Source organism: Lacerta agilis, chromosome 5 (assembly GCF_009819535.1).
Source record: "Lacerta agilis isolate rLacAgi1 chromosome 5, rLacAgi1.pri, whole genome shotgun sequence".
In the NCBI taxonomy this organism is placed as follows: Eukaryota; Metazoa; Chordata; class Lepidosauria; order Squamata; family Lacertidae; genus Lacerta; species Lacerta agilis.
In genome coordinates this window covers 10,927,221-10,943,361 of record NC_046316.1, presented here as the reverse complement: position 1 = coordinate 10,943,361, position 16,141 = coordinate 10,927,221, and the positions used below count along the sequence as shown (strand labels likewise).

The 16,141-nt window shown below is 43.8% G+C and overlaps 1 protein-coding gene across 1 annotated transcript in view; it reads left to right on the top strand.

Annotated features, from left to right (window-relative positions):
- The window catches only part of ADK (adenosine kinase), a 183,352-nt gene extending 169,617 nt beyond the window's left edge, over positions 1 to 13,735 (top strand). The window contains exon 11 of the mRNA XM_033148540.1: positions 12,672 to 13,735. Coding sequence (XP_033004431.1) covers positions 12,672 to 12,796 — 125 coding nt within the window. The 3' untranslated portion in view covers positions 12,797 to 13,735. The remainder of the gene's footprint in view (positions 1 to 12,671) is intronic.
- The last annotated feature ends 2,406 nt before the right edge of the window (positions 13,736 to 16,141 follow it).

Genomic DNA, 16,141 nt, shown 5'->3' with positions numbered 1-16,141 from the left:
TTTACTAGGTTTGCAGTGCACAATGTGCATTTTTAAAGAAATCAATATTTGGATAAGGGAGGAGAATTGAATGATTCCGCTAAGACAGAAAAAGGACTTGTGAGCACTGTAAAGTGGGGACAAAGAATGCAAATTCTTATGTATGGGACAGTTGCATATTCCTGCATTGCAGGGGACTGAACTAGATGGTCCTCAAGGTCCCTTCCAACTGTATGATTCTTTGACAGTTTTAGAGGGAATTCTCTGGCTGGTATCATGAGTGAGGGCGATAGAGAGGTATAGAGAAAAGGCTGCCTCACCTGGAAATATGCCCCTCATTTAACAGCCCAGAAATGCTGCTCGTTGTCACTGATAACCTAGTAGTTCAAAAGCACAGAAACATTTAATGGCAAAAATCTTGATTGAGTGCAGAATTAAGACTTCTGACTGATCCTCATAAGCACACCAGTATTCAGGAAAAAGCAAAACTCCGAATGTCTTCAGTGACCTTTTTGAGCAGCTTTAACTCAGCTGTATGGCAGATGACATTTCCTTTTTTATCAAGACAAACTAAATACGTTGGTAACTGTAAACATTATGCTTCTGTGTGTGTGTGCCAACCCCTTAGTTTGCAAGAGCATCCAAATGTCTGCTGAGCACTGGAAGCAACACAAAGCTTCTGTTTGGAAGTCTTTTGGTCTAAGGAAGAAGAACAGAAAAAGAGAGGGACAGCAGGAGGATCTGCCTGGATCAAATAAAAAACATTTGTTTGCGAATAATTCAAAATTGGCTATGGTGACATAGGGCAGTATTTTGAGTGAGGTCTTGGAAGTGAAAATAGAGATGCCTTGATGAGCAGGGACCATTGCTGTTCTTCCAGGTACAAGAAGTGGCATGGAAGAAGGGGTAAATAACAGAAGTGGCAGCAACTGACGCGGTCTGTGATGGAGGGAACGTGGACCTGTACATTACATAGACCCATGGGAATTGCACAATTGCATTATTATTATTATTATTATTATTATTATTATTATTATTATTATTATTATTATTATTATTATTATCCCACCCATCTCGCTGGGTTTCCCCAGCCACTCTGGGTGGCTCCCAACAGAATATTAAAAACACATTAAAACATTAAAAACTTCCCTAAACAGGGTTGCCTTCAGATGTTTTCTAAAAGTCAGGTAGTTGTTTATTTCCTTGACATCTGATGGGAAGGCGTTCCACAGGGAGGGCGCCACTACTGAGAAGGCCCTCTGCCTGGTTCCATGTAACCTCACTTCTTGCAGTGAGGGAACCGCCAGAAGGCCCTCAGAGCTGGATCTCAGTGTCCAGGCTGGACAATGGGAGTGGAGACACTCCTTCAGGTATACTGGGCCGAAGGCTGTTTTGGGCATATCGCATCCCTGCTACTTGGGCCGGAGCAGGCATGGATTCCCAGTGTCAGGGTTAGGAGCAGCTTTTAGCATCTTTTCTACCACTGCCCTTTAGCATTTGTTTTCCCATCGCTGTATGAACTAAGGAAGACGTTAGGTCCTGTTTTGCAGGGAAAGGGTGTGTGAGAGAAAGCTGCCAACAGGACCAACTGAAGCTGTCTAAACTATGTGGACCATTGATCATTTGTAATTGGGATCAGTTTTGTTCTGGTGTCTCATGGCAAACACACTTTGAACTGGAAAGGAAATACTTTTCCTTCTTTGCTTTTGTTTGTTTACAGAACTTTTGTAGCATAGCTTAATTATAAAATTTCTCTAAAGCTGCTGTTCTCTCAAGTCCACCTCAGCATGACGGTGCCCCTTTAAGTGCTGAACTCTAGCATCAGCGAAATCCAGCATTTTGCACAGTTAGAAGCATGTGCCTTTTGGTCGCCTGTCTTAAAGTGCTCAAACCTTCCCTCTTATTAGTTCCTATATTTCTGCCGTAATTTGGTTTCCTGATTCTGGGTATGAGATCCACATCTTGCCCAGATCAGTGGGATGGCTCTTCTTTCTGTACTGACTGAATAAAAGCTTTTGTTTTCTTTGTCCAGGGGAGATACACTATCCAGCAGCTATTATTCAGCTGGCAAAGTATGTTGAACCCATGTTGGGAGATCTTTTAAGGTGTGCATTGAAGCCTTAAAGTGTGCTTTGAGCTTTTCCAGCAAGATCTTCATTTTCTGCCTCGTTCTCTAGGTTGGAATTTGCACGCTGTAAAAAACACATTTGGTGTTCCAGAGAAATACATTACTAAAACGCATTGCCACTGATGGTGCTTCAGAAATGTACAGTATCTTGGCCAGGCTTATAATATCTGGGTTTGTTGTTGTTAACACAACTTCTCTGCAGTGTCCTTATGCATCTTCTGTTTTTCAGCAGCCCTTTCAAATATTATTTATAAAAGGGTCCCGTCCCCCCCTTGGATATCATGTCAGAGCCCTGAAATACATCCCTTAAATGTTCGCGTTGCTCTGAGGAACTTCATTATTTATCAGCTGCTAGCTAGCTTTGTGTCATTCATTAAATATATATAGCTTTTTCTGTTCTAAAGATCTTCATGAATGAAGCATGGCAGGGTTGGGGGGAAGCGGAGAGCAAAGGATGTTTTAGCTATGGTCTCTTTCCTTCCAAGTGAAGATAAAGTGAGAAAGAGATTAGCTCAACACTGGCGTCTGATTTGACTCTGAGGATCCTCTTATTGCAGCTGTATAAAGCATTGAAAATAAAATTCAGCCTTTTGACTGACAGCCTGTTTCCCCTGGTATAATAGCTGAACTTTCTGATGAAGCATCTGTCTTGACTTGGAAAGGGCTGGCTGTCATTCCAGCTACCCGCTTATGGCCGTGCTTGGCAATTTGTGTCATTCTTAACCCACCAAGATAAATGCCGTATCTCGAGCCAGGCTTCTCCGAGGCCTCTTGGTCTCTGTAACTGGCCTTCCATAAACTAAATATTGCCAAATTATATGCTTTCGGTGGATTTTTCTCTGTCATATTTGAAAGATCCTTATTATTTTGATAAATGTTTTGGCTGTACAGCACTATGGATTTTCGAATCCAGTTATCGCCATTTAGAAACTGCCTCTCCTTTTAAAGATTCCAGCCACATTTAAAGATATTAGCAAGTGGGACCTCACACACAGGAGGAGGAGGAGGAGGAGAGCTCTTCCTGCTGTGGGCTCCAGACAGCATTGTAGTTTCAGGAGCTGGGAAAGGAATAAATAACACCTTTTTACTTCCCACCCCACAGCCTTCCTATGCTGTGCTCTGTAAGCACTTTATTGCTCTGTTGGGGGTGGGGGAAGTCTGGGAATGCCCTTGTTCCTTCCTCCTGTAACATCTCAATCTACTGTGATTTTGATGACAAACTCCTTCATTCCAGACAGCCGCATTGTAGTCTGGTCCTGGCGTCCCCTTTGTTGGGGTCAGAGGCTTCCCAGTCCTAAATCTGGAATCACCAAATACTTCCGCCCACCCGCACAGAAATGATAATTGCAGAATCAGATTCTGTTTCTAAATGAACGAGAGAACTGTATACTGCTATAACAGGTGCCTGCTCCAGGATAGCAGTTAATAAGAGCCCTGGTGGATCAGGCCAAACGCACAACATAGCCCAGCATCCTGTTTTCACAGTAACCCGCATGGGAATCACACAGACAGGATCCGTGTGCAACAGCAGTTCCCAGAAACTGATATTTAGAGCCATGCTGCCCCCAACAGTGGGGGCAAAATATAGCTATCACGGCTAGGGCTAGTAGCCATTGGTAGCCTTATCCTTCGTGAATTTGTCTAATCCTCTTTTTCAAGCCCTCTAAGTTTCTGTCCAGCTTAAACCTTCCCCGCCTCCTCCTACATGCCAGCCACTCCTCTGGGTGTTAAGAACACTGCATCTTGGGTTTGGAAGCATGTGGCTGCCTACTCATCCATCCCCTCAACTACCGTCCTCAAGCAGCTGTGCTAGAATTCACCAGCACATTATGAGCCAATGCAGGAGTCCCTGGAAAAGATTTTGCTTAAGCATTGCCCAAAGAAACTCACAATGGTTGGCCCAAATAGGATTCAAGCAAGGGTTGGGGGACGGGCTGCATACAATTATTTTTAAAAATCACTGTGCTTGCCTCCTCATCACTTCAGCTCTGGCCTTCCCACCCTTACCATCAGGGGTGGACTTTGGTCTTTCAGATTTCAGCAGAGACCTGTACGAGGCCAACATCATCCCCACACACCTCTTGCTCTCCGTTCTGTATGTGCCCTTCCATTGTCACAAGCCCACCTTAGCTCCTTCGCTCCTGATGCCAAACTTCCGATGCCCAAAGCCAGTCACCTTTTTCATTTTGCTTGGACTCCTTAAATCTGTACTTGGTGTTCCTGTCAGCTTCCTGGCCTGATCCAGACTCCTTGTCCTTGCCCATCTGCCCAGAGGTCTCTTGCCCCCTTAATGACTCCACCTTTTCTCCCATGCTGACCTTATGCATAGAACTGCATTCTGCAACACCTACATGCAGCGGCCTCTCTCTTCCTTTAAACTCCCTGACACCCTTTAACCTCCATCCCCATCCCAAACTAAAACTAAGTAGATGCAATAGAGCAGGCTTCCTCAAACTCGGCCCTCCAGATGTTTTGAGACTACAATTCCCATCATCCCTGGTCCTGCTAGCTAGGGATCGTGGGAGTTGTAGGCCAAAAACATCTGGAGGGCCAAGTTTGAGGAAGCCTGCAATAGAGCCATGTGTGCATTCCTTTCCTATTTGACTTTGTTCTGTTGCCACAGCTACATCAAATTTTATATTTTCTGCTCTCCTTGTGTAACTGTGTTGAACGGATAGCAAAATGTGGGAGAAACCATTTAAAATGTTGTGTTTGGGTCAAACGTGGCTGGGAAAGAAGCATTTATTATTTAGCATGTGGTCCATTTGATAAGCAATGATCTCATTGTGCTTTTTTTCATTCTTGGAGGTGAAAAATATTGATATTGAGTAAAAATATTGACACGTCTCAGGCTGTTTGTTCCAGCTTTCCGGACTCCTGCAGAGTATTTTATAACAACCTTATTGATGGGCCTCTTTACCCAGCTCTCTAGGTTTAACTGAGCTGAGTCGATTTGCCACCACAGCTTCAAGTAGCTGTTACAGAACAAGCAAGACATCCTAATAAAGCTGTAAGTGTGTTTGCTCAAACATGGTATTGATTTTACTTGGTGAGGGGGAAGCAAGTCCTTACCATGGTGTCAGGGCGGATGAGCCGAACTGCAGTTTTTCATTGTTGTCTGTTGTGGATGTGGAAAGCTAAGTGAAGCTGCAAGGGGATAAGTTAGAACTGCCAGAAATTTAAGGTCATATCCAACACTGCATGCATGGAGTTCTGCTTGTGCAACCAGACTTCCCCTTCCTCTCTCCTCCCCATGTGCCCTCAAAATCTGCTCCAATCATCCTGCAACTATGCGGAACAGATTTTAAGGTTGTGGAGGGCAGGGGGAGAAGATGAGAGGAAGGGAAAGTTCTGTTGCACTAGTGGAACAGCTTTTTCTTTCTTCTTTGGCGATCCCTTGTAGCCGAGTAAGATGGTCTTCCAAAACAGGGTTGTAGCACTGAGTCCGTGAGTGACTGTGGAGGCCAGTTCTGGTTCTGGATCCACACATCCTTCCACAGTGGGGACATAGGTTTCTGGGCGGGAATTGATCATGATGAGGGTTTGCCAAGCTTGCCTTCCTCTTAGCACGTTTCTCCCTTTCGTCCTGAGTTTGAGTGTCTTCAAAGCCTTTGATAAAGGCTGTTCTCCAATTGGAGTGCTCGCAGGCCAGTGTTTCCCACTTGTCGGTGTTTATACTACATTTTTTTAGATTTGCCTTGAGAAAGTCTTTAAACCTCTTTTGTTGACCACCAACATTGATATAATCCATAAGCTGTAAAATCTTCTAACTACATGGCTCTGAGTTGGGGCTGGTGAGGGAAGGGATGGTTTGCAGTGGTTTCCACATATCTTAGATTCCATCAGTCAACCAGCTACAAATCCACCTGGCAGTTGTTACCTTGTCCAGCTCACATTTTACCAACTTCTCCGCAAGAATATCATGTGGCATTTCTCCCCAGTGTTTATTTTGTCCAACAACAAACTGTTCTCTGGGATAAAGTTATTTGCAAAGAGGGATGCGGGTTTGGGATCTTTGATGTCACACAAAGTACAGCAGGATAGAGATCAATGGCAGCTGAAAATATTTTCTGGGTACCATGCCAAGTTAACATTTGGAGATACTTGTCAAATCAGCAGGAGGCAACCTTGGGCTTTACTACAAATCACAGACAGAGGATGAGTGAATGACAGCAAAATGAAATGAGCTCCATATGTATTTTTCAGGTGCACATTTTGCCCAGGGGTCCATTGGAGTTCCCTCTTTAATTGTGTTGAAACCATGAGCAGAGAATTCAGACTTCACTCATACAAACATACAAACTCTGGGGGCACCTTTAGTCCAAAGTCACTCACAGCCATTGTATTTAAGTAATTGGAGGGGAAGCACAGGTTTGCCTTCCACCTTTTAGAGAAGAGAGAGGGCCCTTTAAGAAACAGAAGATTCAACTCTTTGAAAAATCCATGGGCCGAATTGCCAAATATGTGGCAAACCTCAAGTCTTACCCAAAACATGGTCCAATTTACCTCAGCAGGGCGAATCTGGAATGTTTAATGTTAAAAGTTAATTTGCCATTCCTAGTGGCATGAAATTAGATGCCAAGTTGCATCTTTTGAAACACTAAAAAGAAAGCAAGTTTTCATTCAGAGTAGCCGGGCCTGGGTCTGATAAAGGCAGATCGACCATAATTTTTGGCTGCCACGGCCGCCATCTGCCACACAATTAAATCGTCGACGTCGCATCGTGTTGGTGTTAGTTGGTTTGTTCGCTGATTAAGATGGCAAATCATCTGCGTGAAGCGCTGAGTGCCTGACCACCTAACTGCAATTGACCTGCCTCGTGGGCAGCCCATCATCCATGCCAGCAACTCTGAAAGTCTTCCAGAAATCAGAGCACTATTAGCAAAGAGCTGGGGGATGATTGAATATCACAGCAGCACCTTCGTAAATAACACATGGCTGGCTGGGGCGAGCAGCTGTTTCCACCAAATGTGATGCAAAATGCCAGTGAGAGCATTCAAAGGTGGTGGCAATGGTTTCATATTTAGTACATTGTCTTTTTAACAACAAAAAGAAAATGTTTTGCGTCTTTTGCAGCTTGAACTTTTCAAAGATCTGTCATGTAAACTAGGCTAAAGCCCCATTTCATGGGCTGGCATGAATGTTTCTTTAGTTCTTGTTTTTTTAAAAAAGTATTTAAGGAAGCAGAAACAGGGGTGCAGAAACGCATTAAACTGTGCGCAATTGGTGGAAAAGATTTATTACAAATTGACAAACACCAGCAGCTTTCTCTATTGAAGCCGGGTTCGTTTGGCTTAAGGCCTTCCTTTATAAAAAAAAAAAAAATATTTTCTATTCCTCTTTTGGCCTAAAAGTAAACATCTTTTGACAGCAATGGCAAAACATTTTTCAGCCAAACAGTCTTGCCAGAACTCCAGGCTTTTTATTTGATTTTTAACAGTTAGGGCTCATAATTTGAACCATCTGAGTGTTCACATTTAATGTAAAAAAAACCAAAAACCCACCGTAAAAATTCTTGTTTACAATTTGCTTTTTTATTTAAAAGCATGTACTGGGGACTGAACTTCCTCAGCAGGGAGGCTCCCTATGTGATTGAGAACCTTGGAAATGAGAGCCCAGATGCAAAAGTTCAGGCCCCTTATGTGTAACACCCTACAGAGCCAGCAGCAGCTAAACGCCAGAGCCCAGGATCTTGCCCAGGATCCTTACCGACACAGATATGAATAGAATTATAACAGCTCTTCCATATGCAACACCTGGGAGGGGTGTTCCCAGGCTTGGAAACCTATTGGGACAGGCGAAAGGAGCTGGAGTTGAAATTAGAATCTTGGAAATGGGTTAAAATACGGAGAATTATTTGTTAAAGATCCCTAATACAAACACACACACACACTGCACCTCTCACAGCACTACAGTTTGAAAGGATTCCCTGAAAAGGTGAGCACCTATGCAACCAGACATCAGATTGCTGGACTGGAAAAGTTGTGGACTGGAAAAGTCTTTATTTCTAGATGTCATGAGGAATGGCTGTTGTGTTTTCAGTCTGTAAGATCCTTCCCACCCTTTGCTATTTTTGTATATGTTCTTGAGCACTGGCCAAAATGGGACACACAAACACACACTTACTTTTCATCTTTGAGGGAGAGGGGAGAGCAGAACTCCTCCTGCTGTTTGCCAAACTCTGTTTTCTGTGTCTGTGTGCATTTGGCAACCTGCCTAATGCATTCTGGACACACTGACTCAGAAATTGCTGTTTTTATCTGCCTAATTTTTATATACATGCAAGGCACCACTAGCTCTTGAGCTTTAACCACCTAGAAACTTGCTGGCAAGCTTCAGGCCTTCCAGACAGTTGGGTTTCCGTGCCTGATGCTCTCTCCCTCTCTCTCCCCCCCCCCTTTTGTATCCAGTGATTTGTCCTGTAAGAATGCATGTTAAGTTAACGGACAGCAGATTGTTTTCATTGTGCTACTCTGAAACCATCTGATTTTGTCCAGACACGCTGCTCCGACGTTGCCGTGTAGCCACACTTGGTAGGGAGAATGTCTTGCCACCACTAGGAGGTGCCTGGCAACCTTAGGTGGGAGATGGTGCATCGTTGAGATTCCTGTGGTCTTTACATTCGACCCAAAGTATTCTCCTCCCGGCCTGGGAATACTTCATTCTTTTCCCAGTGATGGCAGCAGCCTTTACTAGGCCCTCTGATCTATATTCATTGCAATCTCCGTTGTTGTCTAGAAGAACGTTGTCAAAACAAACCTGTTTTAAATCTGCCCAAGTGACTGGCTCAAATTGAGGAGGGGACGGACGTTTCCTATGTTCTTACCGTTGTGCTTCTCATGACTGCTTAATACTCAATAATTAACAGAAACCAGAAGCTTCTCTTAACAACAGGTTTCCTAATATTTCTGCAGAGCTTAATTCCTAATTTGGATGCAACATCTACATTCAATGCCAGGTTCAACCCTGGACTATATGAAGCAAGAATAGACAAAAATACACTGGGCAAAGGTTTTTCCTGTCACTATTAACTACAGAGAATCTATCTATCTATCTATGATCAGAGGAAGGGTTGTAATGGAGAGTGGTGGTATTACTGAGCAGACTTGAGTCCTGACATACCTCCCAACTACCCCGCCCCAAAATTAAGCACTACAATTTCTAGGAGTCCTTAGGTGCATGTCCAAGATTGAACCCCTTTGTTTGCATTAAGCGAACATTCCTGTCTTCTGGTTGTCCAAATGGTAACATCCAACATCCGCCTCACAGTTGAGTAAGACCTAGAATGCAAGTCTTTCAAGGCTAACGCTGACCAACCGATCCATGGTAGTTCTCAGAATTCCAAGTTCATAAACACAAAACACTTAAGAGGAAATCTCTGGGAGGAATTCAGCATTGTGCTCCCTTGTTCTGTTAGTACAAGCATTTCCGCCGGCATAACAGAATGCTCTCTCCTCCCCCTTGAACTGTTCTGGAGGACTCTCCAAATTCCACCCACCCTGAACCAATTTTGGGGGGGGGGGGAGAGTAGGGAAGCCCCATTGCACTAGAGCCATGTTTCTCATACTTGGGTATCCGGCTGTTTTTGGACTACAACTCCCATCATCCCTGGCCACTGGTCCTGCTCACTAGGGATGATGGGAGTTGTAGTCCAACAACAGCTGGGGACCCAACTTTGAGAAACACTGCGTTGGTGGGATTCACTGTGCTGACTGCCACTAGAGCACCTACTTAGTTGACCCTTGCCTTCCTGTCATATACTAAATGTGTGAACGAGGATAGATTTAAAATGTGTGAGTGGATGATCAGTGTCCCTGAGAGCATCCATCTGTGTGTAGTTACAGGGTTTTTCCACATTAGTTGTAGCTGGGACAAGCCTATTTTGTAAAGCACTACCGCATTTCATGGCGTATTGGCGGTCTACCCTTGTCTTTGCTGCACTTTGGTTTATGTTTACATTTTTATAATATCACATGGTGCTGTTTTGCTAAAAGGGCAGCATCTGGGTTAAATGGCTTTGCCATGTTGTAAATCTCAACCTCACATAAGCATGTAATGAAAGGGAGAAACCTAATGAGAAATGCATCCATATGACATGGGTGAAGGTGACACACACAGTGTGCCCAGACACTTGGAAACTCATGCGTGAGGTCTGGGCTGAGAACTCCCCACTTAGTGGTGTCATAATAGGAAACAGATGTCACGAGTGTCACTATGACTGGCATTTTTGAGGAGATGCTGTAGGGGAAATGAGCAATGGAAGAGCCTGGTTCCTGGGCCATTTGGGAACATTAGAGGGGGGGGAAACAGGTACCAATTAGTAGGTCAGAATCTATAGACTCTAATTTTAGAGAGCATCGCCAAAAGTAGGATGAGCCCTGGCTTAGTGAAAGCATATACTGAGCACAAGTTTTATGGGAATATGAAGGATTCCTGGAAACGCTGAGGGGATGTGATACGACTTAGGCTGGGCCTTCCCTTCTTGTGGGTCTTGGCTCTCTTTGACCAAACTATGCTGTTGATGGGGGTTGAGAGGAGAGTATACAGTGGAACCTCTACTTACCACCATAATCTATTCTGGCGGCCCATCCTTTAGTCGCTGGTAGAAGCGCCATTGTGCACATGTGCAGACGGCAGCAGCCACTTCTGCGCGTGCGCGGATCACGGCAAACCCAGTATTTACTTCCGGGTTTGCCACGGTCGCAACTTGGATCGGGCCCAAGTAGAGGCGGTTGTAAGTAGAGGTTCTACTGTATATGAAAAGAGACCGTGCCATTGCTGGGATTTGCAGTTTCCTTTTTTCTAAACACGGGCATAATTGGTGGTCAGTCACTGTGTTGCATCCTGTAGTCTTCATAAAATCAGGTTTTGTCATAAGTCTAAGGTGAAATGAATCCAATTAAGAACTCTGGCCAGAATTCTTAATTGGATTCATTTCAGTGTATTTGGCAATAAGTCTAAGGTGGTCATTAAAGAGTTCTGGCCTCCACACAGCCCATTCCATTCTACAGCACCTTTTCTGGCAGCCTTGAACAGTTGGAGGTGAACTGGAGGTCTATTCTGGGACCTGGGAATGAAATCTTATTAAATCTTCTGTAGTGTTGCAGATACCATGGATTTATCTGCATGAGTTAGCCCAAGACTCACATGCTCCCTCACTTCCCCTTCCTCTATAATTCCATTCTTCAGTCACTCCAACTTCTGTACTTCCTTTATAGAACAAACCATCGTTTGCTGTTAAAACCAAACCGGCAAGCTATGATTTCTGGTTGCTTTCCAAAGCAGATTTAGAAACTATGATTTAGAAATAGCTTCCAGTTCTGATTAGGAGGACAAGTGCACACTGTTTGGATGTACAGCAAACAATATTTTCTTCCCATTCAGTGCAAACGATGCGAATTGGAGCATGTGAGGAAGGAGAGGAAGGAATGCATGAGTCCATGACTTGCTCATATGACAGCTCTCTATCACCCACATACTTGAGGCTCTTTCCCCCCTTTCTTTAAATAGTTTGTATTTAAAATTTGATTTTTATTTTGTGTAGTTGTCTCTAGCTAGGGATAGATGAATGGATCAGCCAGTCATTCTTCTGTGTCAGTTTCCCATGCATATGTCCTTTCTGACCTTTTTTCCTTTCCCATATAAGTCCGCAACTTTTGTGGGGGTTATATTCCAGGAATTGTACCTAATGCTGAAATGGTGTATAGTCAAAAACCCATAGGTTCAATGGTGGGTGGGATTACCAAAGTCATTTTTCCTGAACCCACCCCCTTTTATTTTATTTATTTTATTTTATTTATTTTTTATTTATTGCCACATGTGTAAAGCCAAATGCACACAAATTAAATGTGCGTAAGTTGCAGACTACTGTGTTTTGCACAAAAATTCATTTTTATTTTTAAAATATGCTTTTCAATGCATTTTCCTCTAAAATACATCATGCGGGGGTGGGGTGGGTGGTGTTTTTGCAAAACAGGTATTTTTGTGTGTGGTGTTTTTTTTAATCAAAATGGCACAGCAAAATTCAAAGCGGTACCCACTCTAATTCATAGCTGCATATTCCAGTCTGCGTAAAAAGTCTGGGACTGGTGAAGTAGGCTGGTTCAAGTTTAAAATGTGGACTGAGCGCATGCGTCTTCTATCCCCTATTCTGTTGCTTGCCATGCAGAAGTTGGGGAGGGGGGAGTCTCTAAACCCACACGGGATAGAATAGGCTATAAATGTTAAGGTGTAAACAATGAGACCGAGGAACCAGTTTCACCCATGCCCAAAGCAGAAGTCAGATGTTATCAGCTGATCCCACTGGTCTTCCCTCTTCCTGGGTCTTTTGAAAAGTGTCTGCTGAAGAGCCCCAAACTGGCATGGCCTGGCATTCAGAGGATGGACGAAGCACTAGTCTAGCTGTAGTTAGCTACCAAGCACGGAGATGCCTCCGACTCCAAAACACAAGTTGATGTGAGTGTCAGGCTTAAGAACGGTCGCCTTGCAACCACCGCCTCCCGGCACTTCCCGGTGGTTCCCAGCACTCTCTCCATAATGCCTCCTTTCCCTCCTCCTCCTGCAGGCTTCCTCTCGCAGCTTGTCTACGACCGGCCGCTGACTGAGTGCGTCCGCGCAGGACACTACGCCGCCAGCGTGATCATAAAGCGTTCTGGCTGCACCTTTCCAGAGAAGCCCGACTTCCACTGATACTTGGGCAACCTCCGAGGATCAAGAGGAGGCACTGCCTACCTTCCCTCCATTGACCCCTCTCCCCAGCTGCCCTGCACTGAGTCTTCTGTACTTTGGATTCACTTTGACCTTTGCACATCTCTGTTTGAGTGCCCTTTCCCTGTCTCCAGCACAATGGTGTCTTGCACGTTTTACATTGAGGGGCCAGGCTCTGTTCAGCTTGACACTTTTGTACTCCCTTCGTACAGTTCCTAGGAGCAACTCTGTACAAAAGCACCCGCCACTGTTTAGCTGTGATGTAAGCTGTTCTAATATAGTCGTCTGATATATTCTACCCTGACCAATCCTGCTCAGCTTCAGCAGGTGAGAAATCCTCAAAACTTTAATTGGCCTAAGACTGAATTAGCAGCAATGTACTCGTGCGAGGAATTGCACTGTTTGCTCCTATGTGTGCTATATTCACACACACAGGCCTTCTTCCTGCTTCCACTGCATTACATAGGAATTTGCCCATGTTTCAGGGAGCTAACCCAAGGCTGTGTGGTCCAGAGCAATCTTGCTGACTTGAGGTGGTTTAGGAGTAGGCTCCTAAGTAAACACAGGATCTTGTAGATTTTGGGGCGGGGGCTCATTTCTTCCAGGGCAAGATCAGGGTCTTCTTATGATACAAATAAAAGCCCATAACAGGATATTCTCTTGTTGCGAGCTGAAGGATGCATCTCAAAGCAGATACGTTTGTGAAAGTGAAGTACAGAAATATTCGTGCAGGTTTTCTCATCAGGATATGCCAAAACGGAATCTTTTTATTTCAACGCACAGTTTTAAAGACAAATAATGTACTTCAAATAAGTGAGAGATCTTTATTTGTATGTATGACAGTATTCAAGAGAGGTGTTCTAAAAATGTCATTCATTACTATGTAATTTGATACTGATAAAAAACAATTGTGATACAGTTGTTCTCTGGTTTTTCATTTGTGTGACCTTATGACGGAAAGTAGAGTGAGTTGGCATATCAAATGTTTTTTAATTTTGTTTTAATTTTGTGTGTGTGTCCCTTTGATGCTAAGAACAGCTTCATCAATTAGAAAGGAGGGGGAAAGAGGTTGGGTGTTATTTATCAAGAACTACAAACTTTCCAATAGAAAACACCCCCAGCAAATACAGGGACAGTTTGACTGTATCAGTAAAATAATTCATATCTAGGGGTTGTCCCTGGAGTACAAAACTAAAGGTCTTAGTGGCTTTATAATGGATTATATTTTTAAGCCAGGACCATATGGTGAGGTCTGTCTCTTTCAGTTCCCTCACCAAAGGCACACAGAGTCCTCCTAAAGGATGTGGACTATTATTCAGTGGCAAAAACTCTTAGTGGCAGAGTCAAGAGGGTACATTTAAGAAGCAGCTCTAGAAAAGTGCAAATCCGAGGTATATACGGTTACCAAACAGCTTGAATCACACACTACAAAGAAATCTAGCTTCCCCCTTGTCTCTACCTCCATTATATCAAAATTCTGTGTTTAAAATGTCAGCACACAGAGAAAAGAACTTCAAAATTGGATACCGGTATATAAATGAGGGGGCCTGCACCATCTATTCAGTGCTCCCACCAAATTTTCTGTTTCCAACTCTACTGCATCTGTGACCACTGCGCATCCACTGACCACATTCAGTCCTGATGAGGTTGGTGTGCTCCCCCACTCAAAATATTTCTCTCCCTAATGTTCTTTTGTATTTCTGCAAACTTCAGGGCTTCCCAACCGTGCTAATACCTCTCCCTTGAGCATGGGTGGTTCTGTTTTGGCTACGTAAGCAACAGCCCGGACAGCCAGCATTGAGTGTGGTTCTTTAAATCTGGGCTGCCACGAAAATGTGGTATCATTCATTACATGTAACATCTAATTCCTTAAAAATGTAACACCTATTCCTTAAAAATCAGCACTGGCACACCACAGGGATGTGTGCTAAGTCCTTACCTGTATTCATTGTATACATATGATTGTGTATCATCTGACCTGTCTACTGCAATTATTAAGTTTGCAGATGACACTACCATAATGGGTTTAGTAACAGGTGGAGACAAATCAGTGTATAGACGGGAGGTCCAAAAAATATCTACATGGTGCCTAGGGAACAACTTGCACCTTAATATCAGCAAGACAAAGGAGATGGTGTTGGATTTTCGGAGGAATAGAGGAGAACTAGCCCGCTGTACATCGGGGAGGGCTGTGTGGAGAGAGTCTCTTCCTTTAAATTCCTAGGAGTTTATCTCAGTGAAGACCTTACTTGGAAAATCAATACAACCAGGTGGTTAGAAAGCCCAACAGAGACTCCACTTCCTCAGAATATTGCGAAAGAACAATGTCAACCAACATTTGATGATCTCCTTCTACCGGTCCACAATAGAAAGTGTCCTTTCATACTGCATCACGGTGTGGTACGCCGGTTTGTTTGCCTATAAAAGGTGATGAATACAGCACAAGATATTATGGGCTGTCCCATGAATCCACTGGATGACATCACAAACACCGGTGCCTCAGGAGAGTGAGGAAATCCTCAGGGATGATTCACACCCTGGCCTGCACTTTCTTGATCTCCTGCCCTCGGGCAGAAGATACAGAAGCATGATTAGTCACACCAACAGGGTAAAGAACAGCTTCTATCTGTGGGCTGTTAGGCTACTGAATGAAAAGATAACAACAGGGCAACTGACTTTTGGGTTAGGTGGGTGTGCGTCAGTAAACGAGGGGAATTTAGACTTAGAGAGCTGAGTAGGGGGTGCTTGTGTAATCTCACTGTATACAAGTTGTACAAGTGACAATACAGTATTTCAATTATTCTGATGTCTTTCCCTTTTGAGCAACTGTCACAATATTTGATCCAGCGATGTCCAAGCTCTTCATCCTTTTACACAGGGTGTGATTTATATCCGGGGCTGTGTGGCGTATGCGCTAAAACAAAGCAAAAACCGAAATGAAACCTGGCCAAATTCTGCGCCAAGCATAGCTGAATTCTGCAACCTGCATAAATTTGCGCCGTTTAAATAAATTGCATGCTTTCCCCCTTCTCTCTCTTGTTTGCTTGATTTATTCCTTAATTTTTGCATAACTCTGCTTCCGCTGATTATATCATCGTTGGGGGTCGCAGAGCGCTCCCCCACACTGAACAATAAAATTCTTATCTTGAGGTGGGGGGAGGCCAAAATGGAAAGAAATAAAACTGTCAGGACAACATCGGCAATAAGTGGGAGTAAACTCTCAAAAAATGGCAGTCAGGCGGTGAGAGAAAAGGATTGCACCTTTTGCATGAGGAAATCTTCGACTAAGCCGTGGTACTACAGACATGTTGGGGTTTGGAAAGAAAT